The sequence below is a fragment of the Platichthys flesus genome, chromosome 14, assembly GCF_949316205.1.
Source record: "Platichthys flesus chromosome 14, fPlaFle2.1, whole genome shotgun sequence".
NCBI classification, from domain to species: Eukaryota; Metazoa; Chordata; class Actinopteri; order Pleuronectiformes; family Pleuronectidae; genus Platichthys; species Platichthys flesus.
This window is the reverse complement of record NC_084958.1, coordinates 1,095,858-1,109,327: the sequence shown is the minus strand read 5'-3', so window position 1 is coordinate 1,109,327 and position 13,470 is coordinate 1,095,858. Positions and strand designations below refer to the sequence as shown.

Sequence of the window (13,470 nt, the reverse complement as noted above, 5' to 3'; positions counted from 1 at the left end):
TTCCCTACCTGCATGAGTATGCCTATGCATGTCTGTGCATGTGTTTGGGACTAATAAATGTATCTTAATCTTAATCTTAATATGTGACCAAGTACTCGGGCAAATCCTGGATTCAATTAACGTTTTGTAGTGTACCAACCCTTTAATACTGTGGCTGAGGGGTACAGTGGTCGTCCTCCAACCTGAAGGTCGGCGGTTCGATCCCCAGTCTGACCCATCTGCATGCCGAAGTGTCCTTGGCCAAGATGCTGAACCCTGAATGGCCCCCCCATAGAATAACAAAGTGCTGCGAATAGATGCACTGTATGAGTGTGTGTGTGTGAATGGGTGAATGTAAAACTGTACTGTAAAGTGCTTTGAGTGGTCATCAAGACTAGAAAAGCGCTATATAAATACAAACATAAATCCATATACCATAATACTGAATCAAACTAATTAAAGGCCCAAAGATCATGACCCATGACAGTAAAAGATGGACTGAGATCAACTGACAACTTAAACATTATATTATAACTGAAAAGTTAATCCATACAAGAGAGTTAATTGTAAATTAGCACTCCCCTTTCCTATGGTTAATTTGCCCTGTTAAGTATTCTATATATATATTTATATATAATACAATATTCTAGTATTCTATATATATATAGAATACCTAACAGGGCAATATATATTTATATATATAGAATAGGCCAGTTAACGTCAATATGAGTCGTCTTCCGTGATGGACACATAACATTGGTGTCTATATACAGCTTGCCGAGAAACAAGTGTGCAGGGACCGCCTACAAGTGCAACACCGAAAAGAGATATTACAAAAATAGTCAATAACCTCACAGTATATTCTCACCAAAATCATGTCACAGGTCCAGGGAGTCCGTCTGACTATCCTACAGTACTAACTTAGGGAAAAAGTAATTGAGCATAATTTTGGGAAATATTTGTATATTATTCAATAACTTCGGTCTTATACTGTATATTGTCACCAAAAACACGTCACAGATTCAGGATCTCCTGCTGGCTATGCTACAGCACCAAGTTTGGGAAAAAGTCATTGAGCATAATACAGTATGAGACCGAAGTTATTGAATAATATTCATAACGAATATTTTCCCAAATTATACTCATTCACTTTACATATGTTGAACAGACGTTCAGTTTTTTGCACTTTGTTATTGCACTAAAATATGCACTATTTCACAATGGATGTTCTGCTTTCTATCTATTTAGAAAGCTATTGTCTGACCCATCTGCATGCCGAAGTGTCCTTGGCCAAGATGCTGAACCCTGAATGGCCCCCCCATAGAATAACAAAGTGCTGCGAATAGATGCACTGTATGAGTGTGTGTGTGTGAATGGGTGAATGTAAAACTGTACTGTAAAGCGCTTTGAGTGGTCGTCAAGACTAGAAAAGCGCTATATAAATACAAAACATAAATCCATATACCATAATACTGAATCAAACTAATTAAAGGCCCAAAGATCATGACCCATGACAGTAAAAGATGGACTGAGATCAACTGACAACTTAAAAATTATATTATAACTGAAAAGTTAATCCATACAAGAGAGTTAATTGTAAATTAGCACTCCCCTTTCCTATGGTTAATTTGCCCTGTTAAGTATTCTATATATATATATATATATAGAATACAATATTCTAGTATTCTATATATATATAGAATACCTAACAGGGCAATATATATTCATATATATAGAATACTTAACAGGGCAAATTTACCATAGGAAAGGGGAGTGCTAATGGGGAATTTGGCTGTGGCCACTGACAGTAAGAGGACAAAGTTAAACTGGGACAGTGTACTCACCACGCTCACATTACCTATTCACACAATTCAAAGCAAAGCAAATGGTTGAGGACAATAATATATATTTTGAAGGACGTGCAAAGAACCACTACCAAACATGCGATTATGGGGGGTGCAAAGTACCTGTGATAACACAGGTACTTGACTCCCCCCACCACCACCTGGACGCCCACGTTTGACATCGTTCCTGTAGCAGTTGAACAAACAAATACAGGAAACAGAAGTTCAGTACACAATACTAGCACTGCATGGTAGATAAAAATATCTATTAGCTTCTTGGGGGAAAGTAAAGGATACTACAAGGATAGCAAAAAGGACTGCATGCAAAAAGGTATGGCTAACATATGCATCCAGACAAATTAGAAACCAGGGAGTAGTTAGATGCTAAGGTCTACCCATCCCTACAGTAGCCCTGGAGGGACATTTCACTACCAGCTACATACACATTATAACTGTAGCTACATATAACTGTAGCTGTTATCTTTCTCCCTCCTATGTTGGATTCTGTGCGTCTGTAGACCAAGTGTGTCATAATTGAACACTTATTTATATCTAAGAGTTCAACAGAAAAGGTAAGAATAACAGGAGGTGCTGTATTTATCTATATATTACAGCCCTGATAATTCTGTGGGTGTGTCTACAGTATTGAACTGTTCACGGAATCACTATGTGTTTGTCTGCTGGGAAAACATTCACAATGCTAAATGACTCAATACAGTTATATTGACAGACACTCATACATATATCATGAATCTCTGTTCACACTGTCATGATGTCATCTACTTTTAGAAGCATGTGTATGGATTGCTTTTCTCTTAGAATCTTTTTTCTTTATTTAGAACCCATTATAAAGATTTTAAATGTTTACTGCTACAAAAACAAAGAAATCAGTATTGATTAATATTGATTAATATAATATGGCTCTTTGTTGATGAAATAATCATTTTCACAGTGATACTGGTTTTCCACATGATTTGATGATTTGCAGTTGCATCACCATGAGAACGGTTTAATTGAAATATGAACACCTTATGGAAGTAATTTTTGTCAAATTTTTTATAGCACTCCAAACAGTAAAAGTTTCTACAAAGGCACCGTAAAGACCATTTGTACACTGGCTCTCTTCTTTAACAAATATTAAAATAAGGTAAGAATGATATTAGAACAGCTTTGTGATGGCAAAAACCCAGCAGGATTAGTGGCTTTGATTAAGGTATAAGGTTTTGTTTGTACAGGATGAATGCAGTCGTGTAACCACACAGTTATATACATGCACGTTCTTGAACCATTTGTCAATAGAATATTCTTCTAAACTGCAAACAATAAAGATGGTAAATGTAAGAAACACTGTGAGGAAGGATGAAGACTGAGTCCGTACTGTTTCTGACACAAAGTTTTCTCCTTTGCAGCGTAATAAAATCCATCAGACCCTGAAATGTTGGAGTTTCAGAGCTACTGGGTCTCCAACGTGGTTGAGACCTTCTCATTACTGCAATCACGTGGTAAATGGAACTCCACCCCTCTGTCTCCAGTCGACCGGTACTACTCGTGCAGTAAAGCAAGCGCACCTTATGTAACACTTTTCTGCTGTCGATGGAGTAGTCCGCTCCTCATGCTGGGACCGACGGTGACAGAGCTCCACACCGCCTCAGGAACTCGTTGTCGGTGTATCTGTGTTCTGAGCTGGAATCTCCGGGTCAGCGACAGAAAGCAGGTAAGAGCAGTGGCACAGTCCACTCCTCTCTGCGTACACTCCGGCTGAACATCTGTGGTCAAGGTTTCAGTGTATTAGTCTCCGCAATGACATATGTTTCTGTCATGAACTGTTTTTCCCCCCAATGTTATGTCATGCTTAATGAAACTGGATCCACTTGATATTCATCATCGCTTTCTCCACACGGCAGAGATCTTCTCTTATACATCTATTCACACTTTGTCATTGGGTCACACATTATTTATACAACCTTTCACAGAACACAAATCTTATACAAGGACCATGAACCCTATATTATTGACTTAGCTAAACATGGGGAAAACATCTGTTTACAGCTGGTAGGAATTACATGTATTAATATTTTTTAGTATATTTCTAATGCACCTGTGTGAGACTCCTTTGCACAAATCTTAAACAAGTAATCAGTCTTTATCAACTTATGAAAGGACCCACCTCTGTGTTGTTCATTGTAAGCAGGGACGTGCACAGCCATTTTGGGGGGCAGGGGCTCAAGTGAAAAAAAGGGCACTTATCATAATTGTTTATTAAAAATACTTTTTTAACAAAAAGTTGAATATAGTAAAACATCTCTGACTTATTTATCAATTTATTTCATTACCCTCAAACTCACGAAATTGTTAAATACTCTTTCCTTTCCCATGTCACTGCACATGGCTGCTTTTCATCAATAAATAATAGTTTATAAAATCAGTCAAATATGAAATATCTTTTTATTTAGAAAGTGACTATAGACTGTCACTCTTATTACAAGTGTGCTTTAATTTACAAAATAAGGTTTTCATTAAAAAAATCTGACTACAACAGTAAGTGAATGAAGCTGGTCAGTGCTCTCCACACTGATTTGACATTCATTCAGTTTAGACTTGTGTGCTGCACCGAAAGCTTAAAATGACAAACTCTGATATGAGCCTTTTCTGTATCAAGGTGGCCCCGCCTGGCCCCACCTGGCCCCCCCTTAGCAGCGCCACTGCAATGAGGCGCATTACTTTGCTGGTCAACAAGTGTCTCTGCTCCTCTGGTGTTCCTGAATAAACGGGGCGTCGCTTCTTCTGCAACAATGAAGATAAAACACTGTGTAACGTCTAACCCTTGCGTCTTGTGTTTTGCAGCAGTTTCATCTTATAAACTCTAGAGCATTTCAAACAAACACAAAGTCCTGTGCTTGTCTCAATAACTAGTGATCACTGCTGGTGTTGATTGTTCAAGTGTAAGGTGAGCACAGGAGTGAGGAGGAACAAAGACTCTGACACAATAGATCTTTAAAATCGCATCCTTTCTGGTGCTGAAACAGCGGCGTTATAATTATTCAGCGTCATGTTGCAAACAATGCTTCTGTTCAGCCTGTGTTCATCGTTTAAAAAAACTGGTGTCCTTCACAGTGCAGAAATTTCAAGTGTGACCAACAATCCACTGACTCTATCTCACTACGAACTATTATAGCATATCCCTGGCAAACCCAAACTTAAGTCCCTGCGTGCGTAGAGCCCTGAGCAAGTAAGCTGGAGCTGACTAATGTCTATGTCAAAGGCCAAAGCTCCAAGACTTCAATTGCTTTTCCACAGCTGTGTTTGAACCTATAACCTGATATGCATATAAACTGGCGTCTTTAACATGAAGATGACATTAGAACCTTTACTCATGACTTTTAATTTTCTTTAAAGGGGACATATAATGAAAATTCCACTTTTGTAATGCTTCTACATGTTAATTTGTGTATCTGGCATGTCTACCGTGCCGAAAACTTTGGAAACAACTCCCGCGATTTGTTGTGGTTCCTCTATGTCAGAAGCGACACGCTAGAGTACGTCGAATGGTATAACGACAGAAAGTATGTCATTTTCCAACCATGCCAATGAAGTGAGTCTTGATCATGGCCTTGGACCACCCCACACCATCATCTCACCGGCTCCGGGGAGAGACGGCGCGGCTCCGTCGGCCAGGCTCCCCGGCTAGCGTTAGCTCGAGATCTTACACAAGCTAACACACTCCACCCTCTCCCCGGGGATACGGAGTCATGAGGGGGTTACCAGAGAAGTACAAGCCGTTCACTCTGATGTGGGGCATGACAAGGGCGGTCCCGCCTATCTAGGAAAGTGCAGAAGCACAGGCTGGTAAAGTTTGTCACCGACACAACCTGTGAAAACGAGACTCAGACACAGGAGCTAGGACTGGACCCCAAAGTAGATTGTGACAAGAGTGTAGAGACTCCACAGACTAGTGTACTGAGCACAGATGTACAGACTGATGGTCCACAGTCAGCACAAGAGGATGATGGCGAGAAGCACTCTATGGTCACGTCACATGCCTCAGACAGTGGGAGATATCCCACCAGAGAGTGTAAACCCCCGGGGTATCTGAGAGATTATATTCTGGAAGATACTGATGAGGACAGTACACTCACTAGTATAGATTATTGCTATCGAGCAGTTTGCGGTGTATCTCTGACTTCTTAATAGGCCATGACATCAACTGAATCAGGAAAGTGGAAGAAAGCGATGGACAAGGAGATGAAGTCCGTAGAGGACAACCAGACCTTTACCCTGACTAAGTTACCAGAGGACAAGAAGACAGTGGGAGAGAGATAGGGATACTCGATCAAGGGTGGCATTGACAGACACGACCAATACAAAGCCAGGTTTGTAGCAAAAGGATACAGCCAGAGAGCAAAGATAGATTATGGGGAGACGTTCTCACCAACAGCCTATCTGCACATCCCCATTGATCGGATATCTAGATGGATCAACCTTAGGGGAAGATAAGATGTCACTTCTTTACTGTCCCATAGACGACATGGTGGCAGATGTTATGACAAAGCCCGCCTCCAGACTTAAGCTGAGGAAGTTTGCAGGAGTCATGTTTGGTGTGTAAAATGTTGACATTTGACTATGCCATGTTTTTGTTTTGTTTTGTTTATTTGGTTATGCTAAAGTTGTACAGTACACACGTCATACATAAGTGGGAGTGTTGAGAATGGATGTGTATGAATGCACGTAACTGTATTTGTTCAGGAGGAGGCGCTGTTGCCCCACATATGACATGGAGTCAAGTGTCACTGATGACACCACTACCTTATAAGGGAATGTTACCACCCTCTCACTCTCTGTACATGTCTCTTACGGAGAGCAACCTGTTCTTACCAGTTCTTCAATAGAAGAAACAATGCCACTAGATTGATGGCTAAAGAAACACACATCTGTTCATCAATTAGAATTATTATTCCGCTGTGCAGGTAGGCAGAAGGTATAAGCCTACCTGTTAACACCTCTAAATGTTGACTCAACAGTGTGGAAGGATGCTGCTGCTGCGCCAGCTCCAGCTCCCACTTCTCCCACTGCGGGGCTGCGCTGGGGCGCTGGGGCTCTCGCAGCCAGGCTTCGGCCCACCTGAAGCCTGGTTCAAACCGATATGGTTGCAAGATTGATTTTCCCCTCCAGTAGCCATATTTCTACAGAGGTAATGGATAGCTTAAAATCTGGGCGCTTGTATCTCGTGAAGGAGGGAGGGGCACTCAAAACATGTCAATCTGAGGGGGGCTGTTTTAGACAGGGTTAAAGGGTGCTGTTTTAAATGATCCTTGTGGTATTTTGACCAAAATATGTCACAGACATTTCATTAAGACCCCAAGGAACCATATCAACTCTGGTAAAATGAGTATAATATGTCCCCTTTAAAACAAACCACATACAGTGAATCCAACAGAATGTAATGTCTAGAAGAGGCGGAACACATAGACCATGATGCTGAGAAACTCCTGTTACCTACAAGGGTTTTCTAGCTAGTTAAAAATAGGTGCATTATCTAAACATTTATAAATATAATTCATGTCTCTTCTTAGGTATTAATGACTTGTTTGATATTTGACTACGAGAGTATGTTGAATGATCTGTTTATGGTATTTTTTTTAAAGGATATAAGAGCTAAAATGTCTATTCATCACATCCTGTTCAATCAACTATACTGACTTTAGTGCTCTGAAACCTCTTGTCTTTGTTTCTCATGCAGTATGTTTGGAGCTGTGGTGGTTGGAATTGGCACAGCAGGTTGGGTGAGGATAAGAGACATGTTAGCTCCAGAGCCTGGCAGTCATGCAGAGCAGCTCAGTGTCAGAGGATTCATATCCAGGTAACTCACAGACGCTGTCCCAAATACACACAGAAACACAGCCAATATTGGCCAAAGATAAGATAGGATATGACCTGAAGCATCAAGTGAGGAAAGGCAACACAAGATCTGCACTTGGTTGTCCTATTTTGGACTTGAGAGCGTGCCCAAGTAGAGGCGCTGATAACGAGAATGTTTCTGTCATCTTAGGCTGTTTTTATCACACAGATGTTTGTTTTTAATATGTTATTGGATGCTATAAAAACAGGACCAAATATGATTGACAGCTGAGACTTTTTAGTGCTATATCTGGAATCACTTCTTGTGTATTAATTGGAGGGGGAATTAAGAATACGTCTTATTATCTTTTTTGGGTTCTCTTTATCTGAGTCTTGTTAGTCTGCAACTCTCACGTGCTCAAAAGCTAATTAGATGGTCCTTTTTTATCATATCAGCAATCAAACATCTGCTTTGGCCATTTTTTCTAGAGCTAGTAGACACAATTAACCTATAGCTGAGGGTAGTTAAGTAGCTTAAAGTCTTAAACACAATATCCCTGACACACTATTCTAAATTCATGTGTATAACGCCATTGTGAACAGTACAGGTGAAATGAAAAAACTCCTTCTGGCTTTTTAGCTCGGGTGTTTTCTCACCTCTAGGTATATAAAATGATTTTCTCAAGTCAAGCTATTGACCACATACAGTATGTGAAAGGGAAGCAGCCGTTTAACATGTATAGTCACTCACCCACATAGTCAAAGTACTGTCAGATTTTCCTCTACATGTCAGAAGGTAACAGCACAGTGTTACTATCAGGATGTTTTTGTTAACAGGAGAAGTCTGGACTCTCAGCAGGGAGTAGATCAGATCACATTGGAAGAGGCTCTGAGCAGAGAAGACATTCATGCGGCGTTCGTCTGCACTGAGAATGTAGCTCATGAGGACATTGTCAGGTAATGTTTGACAACTACACTAAATAGGAGGGGGGGCGTGTTAAATGCACTTTTGTGGCCAGGCCTGGAAAAAAGAAGGCATCATACATTATACCCAGGTGTGTTGTAGGTTGTTTCTTTCATCCTCTTAAACACAGGACAGTTCCCATCTTGCTGACATTACTGACAGTTAAGGGATGATGTGGAGAGTTGTCTCAGAGAGAGCATATTGTTGTCTTGGTTAAGTAAAATACAGCAGCTCACACATTCTTAAATGGACTAATTTCTCCATTTTCACATTTGCCATTATCACCATAATCCATACAATAACCATGTGCAGTTAAATACCACCATTCTGCCATACATACACTCAAAGGACTTAAGTTGAAATATTTTAAATATGTAGTACATACTTGCTCTAGTTTTTCATTTCTGTCGGATTACCTCAAAGATTGCTTCTGTAGGTTAGATGTGTTTTTCCTCCATAAAATGATGCAGCTTCTCATAAGAATTCCTGCTGCCTTCTGCTGACTAAGATAACTCCTCGTTTCTCAACAGAATCTTCCTGCAGGCAGGGAAACATGTCTGTGTTGAGTATCCCATGACCCTGAACTACAAGGCTGCTGTGGATTTGTGGGACTTAGCTCTGGAAAAAGGTACAACTTTAATCACGTGTAAATCAGGAGGGACAGTTTTGTCTGGTGATGGATCCAGTGCAGTAATTGTCAGTAAGGTGCAGTGGAAGTCAGACAATATGTAATTTTGTGCTTCAGGGGTTCTCTCACTAAGTCTGGTCATTGCTGTCAGCTTCTCTTGGTTAGTACTCCTTTCACTAGCATGGACCTCGCTTCAACTATATCTGTCATTTAAAGGTTGAAATGAAAATGAATGGATTTTGAATGAAGGGGTTGAAGTGAAGATTTGTCTCAAAGGCTAATCTGGGAGGATGCACTGGTGACAATGCAGAGGCAGACTAAGTGTAGGGATATTATTTCACCCATCCTACAATGAAACACACAAGATGTATGCAAACTGATTAAGAAAGGATGAGGGAGGAACAGACAAGAAGACGGGTAAGGTGGGTCACAGAATCTGAGACAATGGGTGTAATGGTTTGACTAGGTAAATGTAGCCCAAAGGGTTATAAAAGATTGAGGTTGAGGCGTGGCCCTACTACTGAATGCAGCTTAACTAGTTGACTTCATTTAGGGTTTGTGTTTCAGCAGCGCCGAACCTGTGTGGAGTACAAAGGATGTTTCTGAGGGGCCGTTTTGTTTTGTCAACTTAAAAACCCAGTATATTTTGTGTGTGTGTGTGTGTGTGTGTGTGTGTGTGTGTGTGTGTGTGTGTGTGTGTGTGTGTGTGTGTGTGTGTGTGTGTGTGTGTGTGTGTGTGTGTGTGTGTGTGTGTGTGTGTGTGTGTGTGTGTGTGTGTGTGTGTGTGTGTGTGTGTGTGTGTGTGTGTGTGTGTGTGTGTGTGTGTGTGTGTGTGTGTCTCTCTCTCTCTCTCAGGAGTGGTTCTCCATGAGGAGCACATAGAGCTGCAGACAGAAGAGTACAAAGTACTGAAGAGAGAAGTAGAGGGGAAAGTCCTGAAGGAGGGCACGCTTCATTTCACAGGTAAGAGTGTCCTTACTTTGATACTTCTATACGTTTTGCAAAATATATTCTAAAAAGTATGTTTTTGGATTAGTTTCAAAATATATAGGTTTTGATAGTATTTCCAAGTAGATTAAATGTAATTTCATACAGTGGTATAAGCAAATGTCATATTATCACTGCTCTGATCTGTAGAGTTGCCCTGCTCAAAGAACCATACTTCACTATGTTTGCTTATTTGTTCAAGGCGGATCTCTGAAGCCTGGATTTGGTTTTCCAGGCTTCAGCGGCATTGCTCGCCTCACCTGGTTGGTTGATTTGTTTGGTGAGTTGTCGGTGACTGCAGCAACCATGGAGGAAGACTTTAGTAACTGCATCAAGATGACTGCAAAGTTGGTGACTTGTGAAAACCGGTGAGAGACTGTTTGTTTAACGAGAATAAGTGCCCTGTAGTTATATGCCTCCGCCAATGGGGTTTTGTGAGGTCACAGTGACCCTGACCTTGGACCACTAAATTGTGTTTGTCTTATGTAATGAAAATCCAGACTGGTGTTCCTGTTATTTCAAGTTCACAAGAACATGAGTTCAGTGACACCTTTGACCGTCGACCACAAAAATCAGATCAATACATTTCTGAGTCTAACTGAACGTTTGTACAAAATTTAAAGAAATTGCTGTCATGCCATTAATGAGATATCTTGTTCACAAGAAAGGGATGGATATTAAAACATAAATAAACTAATAATGTCCCTCTATATAGTCTTTCTAACTATGCTACCATGTCAGTGCTTCTGTCCCAAAGTGACATATTCCTACTGAAAACACAAGTATCTATTATATATATTTATATATAAATATATTGTTTCTCTAAAGAGTTTTGTAATTCCAAAAAGCTGTTCACTGTACGTTTGCACAGATAAATTCAAATGAGGAAAGGGCGGTTTTTATGATTGATCGTTTTGTGCTCAGTGCTAGCACTGCTTAGGTATCACAACCGTAATGATTTATCATTGGTATCTACAAAACCCAGTTTGAATTACTGTTAGTTTCATCAGAGGAGGCAGAAGACCATACAAAGGATCCTACTGATCCAGAGAGAAATCTGAATCCTGTCTGAGCTCAGTTGTTATGTAGTATGAATTACTATTATTTTAATGTCTTTATTCAGTGTGGAAGCTTAGAAAAATCAACCTAGTTCAAAATATAAGAGTTGCGAACCTGTTTGTACTGCATTGCTATTATTATTAGTACTATTACTGCAGTATTTACTCAGTACCTATATTAAAAATATAATGATGGAAAAATGCCCCCAGTGTGTAAAGCTTTAATGCACTATTTATGTTACAGTATAAAACTGCATAAACGTGTGTCAACATATATAATCCCCAAAAACGTTTGCAAGGATATCTCCATAAATAAAAGAGGCCAGAAATCCAGTTATGATCATGTGGTAGGAATGTTGTCGTCACAACAATAAAATCAGAGCATTACATCATGTAGTGGCGCAAAGCAATTAATGCAAGTAATGAGAGTCTTGCAACCAATAAACTCATAGACACAATCTACAGTTTATTTAGATTAACCAGTCATTCATCATCATATGGTTTAAATGAGGACTTTAAGTCAAAAATCTTTAAGTTCACCTCTCTCTTTGTAGACCTCTGACGTGGATTGAGGAGCGGGGACCAGGCCTTCCGAGGGCCAAGAACATCAACTTTCAGTTTAACTCCTGCACTCTAACCCAAACCCCCCCTGCACGCAGAGGGTCTGTGGGCCTCTTCATGCAGGACCTGATCCACTTTTCTGCCAAGCTGGCGGGCCAAGTGAGTCCTGAGGAGATCCAGAGAGAGAAAGTCCGAATCCTACACTGCTTGGAGCTGGCAGAGAAGATTCAACAACTTTGTCAAAGTTAAATTAGGACTATCAAGTTTATGATAAGCATAAATCTTGAAATCTAAAAAAAAAAGATTAAGTTTCCCTAGATCATCACACGTGAGATAATTAGTTCAAAAACATGGATGCCTTATTGCAGAATACTGGGACTAGAAACACAGTATCTTGTAGAGCAGGTCTACAGCCTCATCTACACTCACTCTATCATCTAAACCCCACTTATTACCCCCCCCCCTCAGATATATTGCCTTTTGTTTCATGTTTTTCTGTTCTTTTCAGTAAATATTGCTTGTACACTATAAAATCACAACTAAACAATAAACGACACTCACTGACTTACTGAAATGAACAATGGGAAATCATTGAACTAGATTACAGGTTTGCGTAGGTGAAGATCCTGGTTATGTGAATCCAGTAGAAATCACAGCTCAGACAAATAATAACTCTCAAATCTCTCTCCCTCTATCACAGCTGTTAGACCTACATGTACTGTATAGGGTTTGGTGACATAAGTTAGTGTTTCGATTCTGGTTTTGTGGACCAGGAAGGGAACCCATATTTTAATACTTTTATGCTGCCCACCTACCCTAGACGGGAGCGTAACAAAAAGCATAATGCTTAATATTGTTTGAGCTGAATATTTGGAACACAATACAATGGAGTCCACTGCAACACTGGCACAATTGGCAGCAGTTTCAACACAAAAACCCAATCATTATAAAAGTAGTGGAGAGATACGGTAACTTGTCTGAATGATCAGCTATCAGATCATCTGTTTGCCAGGAAGAGCAGGTATTTTATATTCTATCTGAGAGATCAATGATGGACACATACAACCCAAAAAATACAACCCCAGGTAGAGGCTCTGTGGCGATCTAATAAGCAGTAATAATTTCATGATTTCCCAAATAACATGCTGTCTAGTACAGTAGCCTTAGAGCCACATGAGTCAGAATCCGCCGAAAAGGATCCACCAACGCGACCCCCTGTGCGCGATCCACAAACCGCAATCCATGCTGCGGACACAGAGGCCCTGGATCTGCGGGTGATAAAGCAAAGGGATTCCAGGGAAGAGGGATAGGGATGGAGAAGAGGAAGGAGAAGCTGGAAAGAGAGGCTCTGTGTTTCATGTGTCATAAAATAGAACAAGTTACATTCTGCCGCACTAATTAGCTCTAACTATAAGCTTTATCAAAAAGGAAGGTTTTGAGCCTACTCTTAAACGAACAGATGGTGTCTGCCTCCCTATTCCACATCCGAGGGGCTTGATGGCTAAAAGCTCTGGCTCCTACTCTACTTTTAGAGACTTTAGGGACAACAAGTAGGCCTGAATTCTGGGAGCGGAGTGCTCTAGTGGGTTTATAAGGTACTAACAGCTCTTGAAG

At 40.4% G+C, this 13,470-nt stretch overlaps 1 protein-coding gene across 1 annotated transcript; it reads left to right on the top strand.

The window, feature by feature from the left end:
- The first annotated feature begins 3,379 nt into the window (after window positions 1-3,379).
- On the top strand, window positions 3,380-12,424 carry blvra (biliverdin reductase A). Its single transcript, XM_062404969.1, has 7 exons — window positions 3,380-3,537; window positions 7,561-7,680; window positions 8,496-8,615; window positions 9,153-9,250; window positions 10,106-10,213; window positions 10,440-10,605; window positions 11,850-12,424. Exons 2-7 carry the CDS (start codon window positions 7,562-7,564, stop codon window positions 12,103-12,105), a joined length of 867 nt encoding a protein of 288 aa, XP_062260953.1. The 5' UTR covers window positions 3,380-3,537; window position 7,561; the 3' UTR covers window positions 12,106-12,424.
- Window positions 12,425-13,470: the final 1,046 nt, after the last annotated feature.

What these genes read in the sequence shown, in the direction of transcription:
- blvra (XM_062404969.1), top strand. Translation starts at nt 7,562, where the DNA reads ATGTTTGGAGCTGTGGTGGTTGGAATTGGCACAGCAGGTTGGGTGAGG. An exon ending in GCTCATGAGGACATTGTCAG is followed by an intron (nt 8,616 to 9,152) that starts GTAATGTTTGAC and finishes GTTTCTCAACAG; the next exon opens with AATCTTCCTGCAGGCAGGGA. An exon ending in GGGCACGCTTCATTTCACAG is followed by an intron (nt 10,214 to 10,439) that starts GTAAGAGTGTCC and finishes TATTTGTTCAAG; the next exon opens with GCGGATCTCTGAAGCCTGGA.